This window comes from Eurypyga helias, unplaced genomic scaffold (assembly GCF_000690775.1).
Source record: "Eurypyga helias isolate BGI_N326 unplaced genomic scaffold, ASM69077v1 scaffold47489, whole genome shotgun sequence".
NCBI lineage: Eukaryota > Metazoa > Chordata > Aves > Eurypygiformes > Eurypygidae > Eurypyga > Eurypyga helias.
The window spans coordinates 19,691-31,162 of NW_010273670.1; the positions used below are offsets into that span (position 1 = coordinate 19,691).

Below are 11,472 nucleotides of genomic sequence, written 5' to 3' on the forward strand. Positions count from 1 at the left end.
CGTTTGCTCTGCTGCATGTCCAATAAACTGGTTTCCCTGCTTCGCTCTGCGGCTGAGCGCCCTTACTGGTGACCGCTCCTGCGGTGCGGTGCTGCTTCCGGGCACCCTACAGCTCAGCCCGCTGGCTCCAGGCCATTCAAATGGAGCGAAAACGGGGAAGTTGCTGTTTCTGTAAACCCCAGGGGTTTCACAGGCGGGCTTCAGCTCAGTTCTGGGTGGTGGAGGTGAAGCAACTGAAAAAGCCAAGGTACCGTTGCCGTTGAGGTTTCGTGACGCGGGGAGGGTGGCCAGACCGCGCTGGAACAAGCAACCGTCACGGTTTGAGGCAGCTCCTGACCAGTTACACGTTTTCGGTTGTGTTGATGGGAGACAAGAACCAATCCCCGAGCAATATGCAAAACAAGACATTTATTCTTAGAAAAGCAGTCAGGTTTATGTACAGTGAGCCACGGAGGATGGGTGAAAGCACCTGTCGCTGTCTTCAGGATCCTTCCAACGTGCCTTCTTTGACGATGACCCGTGCAAGATTCCGCGCGAGAGCAAGTCGCAGCATTTCCACCTTCGTAGACTCGACGTCGTCATCCTGAAAGCGAGCAGAGTTTGGGTGAGACTGCCCCACGCAGCACCGAGCCGGTGCTAGGCTCGTTTGCCAAGTTCTGGAAAGCAGGATGCCAGTCATGAAGAATCATAGAATGGTTTGGCTTGGAAGGGACCTTAAAGATCACTTATCTCCCTGTCACAGGGACCTCCTGAGAAGAGCGAACGCTACGTTTCCTACTTTTTAGGCCAAGCCTTTTCCTTTTCCGGCAGCGCAGAGGTTTGCAGGGGTAGCAAACGGCTCCCTGTTTGCGCCCGGAAAATTTCATACCTCGAGCTGTTAGATGGCAGCATCTCAGCTCTTTGTCACCCATGTGATTTGCAGTTACTTATCTTGGAAAGGCATCGCCATCCAGCCCCAAGAGAACAGCGAGGAGCGGGAGCGCTCCGTACTGCTGCACGTACTTCCGTGTCTCACGGTATTTAAGTGTTCCGGGCTCGTCTGGCTGGCCTCTAAACACACCAGCCTCTGTCACGCGGGCTCTGCCTCCTTTCTGCCCCCACGTAGGGACATGAATCTAGAGCTTGCTTTCCCCGACCCTCCCCACAGCTCATTATCCAGTGATCCTCAGGACAGGAGCTACCTGGAGTTTCTGCTTATCCGACTTCCGCACTGTCAGGTCTTCCAGGCACCGCATCAACTCGTAGGTCTGCTCTGCTGAAAATACGACCTGTGGAAATGCAAGTATTTACTGAAATGATCAAGTTTTAAGGACGTCGCAAAATCTGAGAAGATAACTGGGAGGAAGGGAACATGTTCACACTCCCACAGATCCATCCTGACCCTTTAAATCACAGGATGAGAGGATAATCTGTCTGGAGGTGACTCTCGGAGGTCCCTAGTGCCACCTCCTGCGGAAAGATGGGTCAGCTATGACCCAGAGCTGGTCAGAGCTGGTGCTCTGGGCTTTTTCCAGTCAGGATCTGTAATTGCTGGACTGGCATTTTCTTGATGGATCTTAAAGCAAAACCTGGGCTCAGAAGAAGGAGACATTAGAAAAATCCTCAAGCCAAGCACCAGCAGGAACTGGACATGGTGTATATTTAGATCAGCATGTGTGTATTCCACTGCTGTTTCCTAAAATAAGGGAACCAGGCTGAGAGTTGACTATCCGTGTGGTCCCCCTGCTAGGACACCCGGAGCCGGGCAATTCCAGAACGGTCACACACACGTCTTTCGGCAGGAAGCACAAGAGCCTGGGGGCCCAGAGGGGGCTGCTGCTTGAGACCCCTTGTCAGAAAGGAAAGAAAGGGGGTGTGGGGCTTTGCGGGGCGTGAGCAGCGTGCTCACCTCCTTCTGCTCCAGGAGGGGAAGGGCGTCCATCAGCAGGGTCATCCAGAAGGAGCACGGAGCGATGTGAGCCGTCATCAGCATCAGGAGCAGCTTGGCAGCTTCGGAGAACCGCTTCTCCCCGTAGAGCCGGTGGAATTCTCGGTACTTGCCTACACGGGGAGGAGTTGGTGAAGGGTTAAGGATGTCACAGTCTGTCAGCCTGGCTTTAGGGGGGGCCTCCATGAAGCCTGTGGTAGAACTGCCCCCACCTGAGATGAGTCTCCAAAGCAGCTGAGTCTGGGGGATTGGGAATCTCGGGCAGGAAGATAGGTTAAAATAGAAGGTGGCTGTAAAGGTAACCCAAAAGCTGTTCCTGTTCTCGGTCAGGTTTTCTGTTGGAGCCAGGCTGTTCACTAACTGACAGTCTGGTGTGGAGTGTTTGCATGGTGAGCGCCTCCCCTCCTGTTCTTGGGTTCTGCAGATGTCGTCCCTCTAAGGAAGGGACCTTAAAGCCCACCCAGTCCCACCCCCTGCCACGGGCAGGGACACCTTCCACTAGACCAGGTTGTTCCAAGCCTCATCCAGCCTGGCCTTGGACACTTCCAGGGATGGGGCATCCACAGCTTCTCTGGGCAACCTGTCCCAGTGCCTCCCCACCCTCTCCGGGAAGACAGGCAGGATTACCAATTTGGTAAGTCACAATTAGCTTCTCGGCTTAATTTAGGATAAGCTTTAAATGAAGGAAATACAGTTCCAGTTTTACAAGCCTGGACTAAATGGGAGCAGATCCAATTCAGGATCACCCTCACTGTGATGCTGGTGTCAGCCAGAAGGGAGTCAGCCAACAGCTATTCCAACTCCTACTGGATTTTGGCCCCAGGAGAGGGGATTGCTAACTGCCACAGCTCCAGAGAAAGGTGCATTTGAGCTCTATTTCCTGTCCTGGTCCATTAATCAAAGGGTGCGGAGCAGCAGCAGCCAGATGGGCAGGTCAGCACAGCCACCAGAAGGAAGCTGTGGCATGCGAAGGAAACCAGCTGGGGCCCTCGGCTGCGATTTGGCACAACTGCTGTAGTGAAAGGGTAGGAGAGATCCTGTGTTAGGCTGAGCCTGAAACTGGCACGCTGAGCCAACAAAAGGTGTGGAGATTCTGGAGAGCTTGAAGAGGTTAGTAACGTTATCGCACTGTCAGCATAACTGAAACCAGTGGTTTACTCTTCTAAGGAAGCCCCCTAAGGTCTTCCAGATGCGTTTGCCAATATTTCCAAGTCTCTAGGTAGTGATGCAGTCTGGAAAAAGGCCAAGAAAGAGGAAGCCTACGAGGGTTGGAATCCAAGACTACCCCGCTCAAAGCAGTGTGGAACAGACGCCTACTGCGAGTGCAATTGGAAATGCAGTCTCCTGCTAGCAAGCTGGCTGCAGCCCGCGTTGCCTTCGGTCGCTTGCTTTCCCCTCATCATTAACCAGGATGTGGCCAAATGGAGGAAAGGACAAATCCAACTAATTCCGTGGAGTTAACTGTGCTCTAAATAACAGACCAGGATGAAAGAGGTAGGCTCTTCTTACCAAGAAATGTTAGCCGGTCACTCAGCAGCATGGACGGCCCCAAATTATCGATGAGGTCTAAGTCAGAGAAGCATCCCCTTTCACAATAGTCCTTCAGGAATCTGGGGATAAAGTAAACCACAGAAACAACTCAGTGGGGGAACATCGTCCACGTTCACTGTGCATTTCCCAATCCCTCCCCAGAAAGCTTCACTGTACAACTCGGCTCCACCTTAATCAGCCTCCCGTGAGGGTTTCGGAAGACATCAGAACGTTTCCCAGGAGTGGCCAATGAACCGGTGTCGCGTGCGTTTAGCAGACGCTCTTTATTCTGCTGGGTTCTGTGGTAGCTCTGTTCTTTAGAAAGAGCAAGTGAAGGAAGGAGCACAGGAAGCTGAGGCTGGTGGATGCATAAATAACACTCCCAGATCACAACAAAAGCTCTATTTTTCTGCTGTGTAAAAAAGTTGATAAGCAGCAGGAAGAAAAACAATTCTAAAAGCTTTTCATCTGTTTTGTCAGCGCCTTCGTTACGCTCCTTCCCGCGCCGTGTTTCACCTTCTGTTGAAACACAATGATCCCCACTCCCTCAAAGAACAAGTGAAATAAAAACCAAGAATCAACCAAACAGCAATCTCTTCCTACTCCCTTTTTTTCACTGCTGCAGACAGAACATTGCCTGGCTGCTGACCCAGAGCGTCACTTCGAAATGATACTCAAACTATGCAAAGAGATCGGTACCTGCCCATTTCCATTCAGCTGAAATATCAGCACATGGATTGCTAGAGATTAAAAAGCATAAAGAGAGTTTATACATCGTTTTGTCTAGAATCACAGACTGGGTTGTGTTGGAAGGGCCCTTAAAGCCCCCCCAGTCCCCCCCCCTGCCATGGGCAGGGACACCTTCCACTAGACCAGGTTGCTCCAAGCCTCATCCAGCCTGGCCTTGGACGCTCCCAGGGATGGGGCATCCACAGCTTCTCTGGGCAACCTGTCCCAGTGCCTCCCCCCCCTCTCCATGAAGAACTTCTTCCTGATACCAAATCTAAACCTCCCCACTTTCAATTTAAACCCATTACCCCTTGTCCTGTCACTACAGGCCCTTGTAAAAAGTCCCCCCCAGCTTCCTTGTAGCCCCTTCAGGTACTGGAAGGTGCTATAAGGTCTCCCCAGAGCCTTCTCTTCTCCAGGCTGAACAAGCCCAACTCTCTCACCCTTTCTTCATAGGTCTAGGCCTAAGCTAAGTGTTAGCATCCTCTTCAATTTTACAACCACCTTCCCACCCCTGCAAGGCCAGATGTTGCCGCAAGTTTGTCCAAAACCAGGGGGCAGGATAAAATTTTACTCCGTTACATTTGTTGTAACTGTGGCTTGAGATTTTTTGCAGAACTGGTGGCTTAAGTGACTCCCGCTGAGTTGTCTGCAGACTGCATGGGGAACTGGACTGGTTAAAAATACTCTGCTGAAGAAGGCACAGAAGGGGATTATCCTCCCCCGAATCAGCTCCCTGGTTTGCTGTATGGTCCATCAGAGAGCCGCGTGGGAGCAGGTGAAAGGGCTGTGCATGAGGCAGAGCTATTGCAAAAGAAATGTCAAAGCGAGGTCTTGGAGGACTGGGCTGTTGGACAAAGCCAATCTGTGTCATCTCTGATTTCATGAAGTAGAAGACTGCAGAAAAGCAACAGCCGGGGTATCGCAGAGGGAAGTACCCACGGACACCGTTCTCTAGTCCAAAAGGTCTGAGGGAAAGACAACCCCCTTCTGCCTGCAGCAGGATCTTTCTGGTCTGTGGCAGGATGACTGCCGTCTCCCATCCCTGCCACCCCCATACAGCAGCACCGGGAGCTTCTGCCTCACACTCACCGATCCGATATCAGCGTGGCAAAAGCCGCATCCTTAGCCCTGATGCTCCACGACAGGGCAGAGCCCAAGCGATTGTTCCGCAGAGCTTTCATGGCCATGATTTTACAGATGCTACGAACTTGGGAGAAAACAGAAGAGAAGAGGGCAAGAATTAGTTTTAGTAGTTTCACTTGTGCTTCTTAAATCTCATTGTTTTCTAGTGACAATCACCTTGTTCATGCATCTGTCTCTGCTCACAGATCCTCAGCACTTTGAGGGCCTTCTGTTCTGTGTTCAGGGGTATCCGTTCAATATGGAGCTCCAGATACACCCTGCCGTATTCGGGACAGTGGTCAAAGTAATCCACCCCCAGCTGCCACAGGCTGGAGAGGGAAAAAACATCATCAAGCGTTCCAATCATATAAATCTTGAATAAGCACAACAGTAAAGCCACAAGGAGAGCTTGAGTCTGCATTAATAACAGCTCTGATTAACTCAGTATTCGGATCTAAAATGGCTTTTGCCTTCTACCACACCCCAGCTGCCTGTCACACAGCTCTGGAATACCTGCACCCCACAAGCGCTTTGCTGCAAGGGGCTCAGCACCCAAAAAGCCGCAGTGACAGGACCAATTTTGTCCGGGTCGATAGGGCTGGTGGGTTCCAATGGTCTTTGATTTGGGAAAGGCAACACACCAGCGTTGTGTGATCCCTTAAGGACACCTCTGCTGAAACCCTAACGGGCTGCTCTAAGTTCTGCCTTGTTACTTCACTAACGTGTAGTTACTTGTGGCTACCCCAGCGTTAGTCTGTCCTGGGAGTAAAAAACCAGTAGGTACCTGTGATGGGAGAAGAGTCCTGAGGCATACTCCAGCAGAAGGAATTCACGCATATTTGAACCAAAACTGGGGGTAAAGAGAGAAAAGGAACAGGCATTATTAATTATTATTATTACCATTATTATTTGCACTTCATTGGCAAAAACAGCTGACTTCCCTTCACAAGTACTTTTAATTTATGCAGCACCTTTTCTCATGGGCTGTCTTAACGAGCTTCGTACCTCAGGCCTAAGCCTGCAGGTCAGCTTTCTGCCTGGGGAGACCTGCCAAATACTTACATCACTTGGCAAATCTAACGTAAGAGGAAGTGCTTTACGAACCTCAAACTTCAGGGAAATTCAGATAGCAAAATTCAACGGCTCAAACTTAATGGGAAGGCTTTTTAGATGAGTTTCTCACCGTTCCTAATAATCACAAATATTTGGGCCCTTGATTATATTTCAGATAAAATTATATTTCAGACAAAAATGCAACACTGCAGTGAGGCTGTGTTAAACAGCATGTCCAAGCCATCGGGTCAGCAAATGCTGCTGCTTCTCAGAGCATCTGGGTTGCCTGTAACTTCAGAGGCACACACAGCAGCTTTATTCTCCATCTTCTGTAAATGCTGAAAACACTCCTTTTCAATGAAAATCAGTGCAAACAACTACTTACTAGAGGTTGTGAGATTGCAGGAGTTTGCAGTGATCCAGGAGGTCAGTCAGATGAGCCACAAACCACCAGTTGCTCAGGGCAATGCTGTATTTGAAGCAAGGAAAGGAAAGAAAACACTAAGCCTCCCACTGACAAGGAATGTGCCAGGTTTTCCACGGGCATTTCTGACCGATACAGCAGCTGTACTGCAGCAAAATGCCTGGCTGCAACGTCCCAGGCCTAATGGAACACTTTTACTTGCTGCCTGCTTCCCACATTCTTGGAAAGGCTGATTGGGGGGGCTGTACCCACATCCTCCACCCCAAACACTACTGGAGCGAATGCACACTGAAGGCACGCTGTACAACCGGAGAATCAAACCCATAAAACTCAACCTGCATTCCTTGATCACTTGATGCATCTCAAATTCAAAGGCCGCCATTAAAATTGTGTCCAGAGGCTCAGGGCTGCTTTCTCCACCCAGGAACAGGTCCAAACTAGACTGTGGAATATGACAAGAAGACACAATACATGCAGTTGAGAGAGAGATGGTTACAGGCAGAGAGTTGTTGGGATGTAGCAGCCTCGCTTAGGTTATTTTGTAGGAAAGAATGTGTCACAGGGACTGAACGTGTTAACAGAAAGGATGCAATATTCCAGCACAAGGAAACTGGGAAAACAATGTGCAGGAACAAGAGTGGTAACATTAGACACGGAAGAGACTTGGTCTTCAATAATTATGTGTCCACTGCATCCGTCTCCCAGTCCACTTGCAGGTTCTAGGAACGTCTCACAGGTAGGTAGCTGCTGCAAGGTGTCGACCCTGCCCAGGTACAGTAACCCCTGCGTGCCCGAGATGCTGGGGATATCAATCATTCTATTTCAGACCTGCGCGTAAAACTGCAGCTCCGTTGGCTTCACAGTCGGATGGGAATACAGGAGTCGGGTAACCAGGAAGTGGTACCAAGTAGTCATGAGTTCCTTTTTCTGCAGTATGGCATCTTCATCTCCCAGCAGGATCTACCAGGAGAAAAACATGGGAGTAACTCTGCCAATTCAGCAATGTATGCAGCCGCAGTGTAACTCTTCAGAGGCATGACTCGAGAGTTTAATCAAAATGAAGTAACAAAGGGCAAAGATCCTTCTCAGAGCCGCTTCCTAATCAGCCTTATGGCCTTGGACACAAGGAAAACGACCTGCCCAGGCTTGCAAAGACACAGCATAGAAATCTCCCAGTTTAATACGCTGGATGATCTGTTTATTAAAGTTACTTATGGCAACCCAGGGCTCTGGAAATACACAAGGATGGATCCAGTACATATTCAGTTTTCCACGTTCCAAGCAGAAACACACCTTGCAGATGGATTCCATGTGGGGATTGGCAGCAAAAGTTCCATCCTGTAGGTACCGCTGGCATTCTTCATGCCAGTGCTGCCATTTCAGCTCCATCTCGGTCAGCATCTGGGTGTTGCTAAGCTGAACAAAGCCAAGATACATAAAATAAAGACCAGGTCAAACCACAACAGGCACTTGGGCTGAACTCTGTCATTCACGATGGAAAGCTAAACTCGGGGCTGCCATCAAATTTTTCCTTGTCCTACAGTTGCATCTGAAGTGTCTTCCTTTATCCATCTAAAGAAGGCAAAGGAGAGCCTAGGGGAGGTTACTGTGATGCAGCTGCAATTTCCCCCCTGCAAGGAGATCACTGCAACAGAGGAAAGCTGCTGGAAAAGTCTTCAGAGCATGTTCTGTACATGAGAGCAGTTCTCAGCAGAAACTGTTCAGACAGCTGGATAGTGTATCCTGCTGCAAAACATCTCTTTCTACCTGTGTCGGTTTGTCCCCTAGCCGGCTGCTGTCTGAACGGTTGGGCCATTCCAGAACACAAACCCTGAAGGATTAAGACTGAGATGCTTTACTGGTGAGCAAATTGCAATGTTACAGGAGCCACAGAGGTGGCTCTTTTCCCAATGGAACTGCATGAAAAAAACCCTCTTTGTACCTACACTGTGCACAGGCATCTTTTTCATCAAGTCATCCAAGATTTTGTACATGTTCAGGGACGTGGGATTGGCAGTGGCTTCCTTGGAGAGCAAATGCCGTGCTTCATCCATTCGGCCTTGCAGTACGAAGACATCCACCTGCAAAAACCACCTGCCTGTGAGCACCACGCTGCGCAAGGCTACAGATACCCAGGAAGGGTATCAGAGGGGAACTGGAAATTGTGATCTGGACAAGCTATGTGGAGTTAGAATGCTTAAACGGTAGGCTAAGTCTGGACCTCTTAAAGTGAAAGGATCAGGATGGGAATGAGGGGCAGGATGGTCATCAGACCGGCTTCATCTTAAAACCTGCACAGGTGGGGAGCAGCAGTGTCCTAGGGATGGGTTTCTCAGATGCAGTCTAGTGTCCACTGGGGAGGAGGAAGGCCAAACACGCAGGCGTGAATTCTCTTTAAGAGTCTCAGAGGTGACTATACTCACCACATTCCAGAAAAGCTTGTGCTTCGTTGGATTTTCACTGCTCAGAACTTCACGGACCATGTTGTCCACATCACAGACATGAAGTCGAACCCAGTCAAGGAGGCGAAGCAGAAGGGGACCAGCTTTACGCAGAGAAGTAGTAATTATTCTTTCAGTTCCCAACTCTCTGTTCCCAAACTGTTATTTTACATGCTTCTAACTTCAACAGTTTGACAGTCATTCGATGAGGGTTGCTAATTGGGTTTCTATCTGCCACACTCAAATGAAAAAGGAACAGAGATCCTCAGGTAGCGAGGCTGTGGGAGCACCAGGCTGCAGACAGATTTCAGGGTGGCGATTTTAGACAGAACCACAGCAGAGACTGGCAGAAAACCCTAACCAGTTACTTGAAGAAATAAAAGGTGAGTGATTCAGATCATCAATCTCGCAATATCAAAAGACACACAGAATGTTTCTGTTTAATTTAGAAACATGTCATTATCATTAAGTGAATATGAGGAGGAGATCTGGCATTAAGTTATTGACTTTTCTTGAGATTAAGTAATCTATAATTTGTGAATCTCTCCTCTGAACTCTGGGACTGTGCAAGTGACATATTTGTCTGTATAAGCTGATGTCCTTAAAAAGGTATTTACTTCTTTAAAATGCTGGTGTAAACAAACTGACTTCAAAAGTGGTTCAAGGAGTTGCAGCAGAGAATGTGTAAATGTTAGTTGGCATCAACATTTGATGCTTAAAGATGTGTTTATGCTTCAAAGTCAAATAAATTGGCAACCACTTTTGATATCCCTCTTCTTTACTACCTTTCTGTAAAAAAGACAGTTGCAGTGTACTACACGCGGGGAGAAGAAGTTGAAGGCAAATATAATAGCCTGACACAATCCAGTATGAAAGCAGCAATTTCCTGAGGTAGAAGAGGCACTAAAAGCTTTACTGACACTTGTCCTGTCTCTAAAACATATTAAGATATGACACAATGGATGGCTACACACATTTTAAATAAATAAGCAAAAAAAACCCCTTCAGTCTGAACATCAGGGTATTTCACTGCTCACCTGCAACTGCTTCAACAAACAGAATCTCACACAGGTTCCAGATCAGCTCCATTGCAGAGAGAATAGAAACCTGAAAAAAGCAGGGCCATGACTCAGATGTAGCAGTTATTCCAGTCAGGGTTTTTTTTAAACCATACAAAGGTGTCTGCTGTCCATAGCAATTGGTCAGTTGGGGTCAGCTCCTGCAGAGAAATGTCATACTGACATTTCAGAGACACAAATGAACAAAGAGAATCAGGCCTCAACTTGCCTACAAACATCCAGCTCAGAAAATATCAGAGCTGTGCATTGAAATGCAATGATCATCTGTCACCAGTGGGAAATACACAACAGGACAGAAAGTGTTATTTTCAGCCTTTTTGCACTCCTGAGACTTAACGTTACAGAGAGCAAAGTAAGGAAAGGCCAATTAAAGGACAAAAACTGAGCATTCTGCTCTTCCCGTAACACTCTTGTAGGGTCTGACAGTTCATCCAGAGCTGGCTACAAGGCTCAGACGCAGTTTGTTGGAACCTGGGTATTTGAGAAGTGAAGCTTCAGGCATGAGTACTGGCCCACAGCTGGCTTTAAGGTAATAATAAAACATCACACCTGAATATATGTTCAAGAAATGGCAGTGAATCCAAACATTGGGCATCTTATTGTTTTAGAAATAACAGCTAACTATCTATTCCCATCTATTCTTGGTTACGAACTGCACCCAATGTACTAAGCCAGAGTTAAATCTAAACTGCCTTACTGCCACGGTGTTGGCCTTGGTGAATTTACTAGCCAGTGATTCATCTTGAGTCGTGAGTACATGACAGGACTGCAGATTACCTGAGTACTGTACTGGCTCTGCAGGGCTGGGTCCTGGGTTGAGACTGAAGGAAGAATAAGGAAAGTCAGCGTACAACATATTTACCTTCTTTCAAGCCCTTTCTGGACTCATAAATACATACAACAAACAATACCTGATCACTCATCAAGCACAGACCTAGATGAGTATACACATGACAAAATTTGATACAAAAGTTAGCTTTGCCACTTTTTGAAATAAACGCTGAAATAAATAATACACATCTGAGTATGGCTACAGGGCAGGGATGGAAGAGTAAAATCTCTCACTTTGGGATGGGGAGGGTGCGGAAGCAGACTGTTAATTTGGACTCAGTTTCCCATAAAACTGTAACACAAGATATGAAAATATTTCAAGTCCCCAGAAAA

The 11,472-nt window shown here is 48.1% G+C and overlaps 1 protein-coding gene across 1 annotated transcript; it reads right to left on the minus strand.

The window, feature by feature from the left end:
* Positions 1 to 393: 393 nt before the first annotated feature.
* On the minus strand, positions 394 to 11,129 carry NUP85 (nucleoporin 85kDa; the record flags this gene model as incomplete). Its single annotated transcript, XM_010159531.1, has 15 exons — positions 394 to 583; positions 1,182 to 1,268; positions 1,889 to 2,040; positions 3,437 to 3,537; positions 5,279 to 5,396; positions 5,489 to 5,640; positions 6,096 to 6,161; positions 6,750 to 6,833; positions 7,124 to 7,230; positions 7,617 to 7,748; positions 8,082 to 8,204; positions 8,735 to 8,869; positions 9,212 to 9,333; positions 10,267 to 10,336; positions 11,086 to 11,129. Coding segments are annotated over 15 exons (1,595 nt in total), but the record flags the coding sequence as incomplete, so codon positions are not given.
* Positions 11,130 to 11,472: the final 343 nt, after the last annotated feature.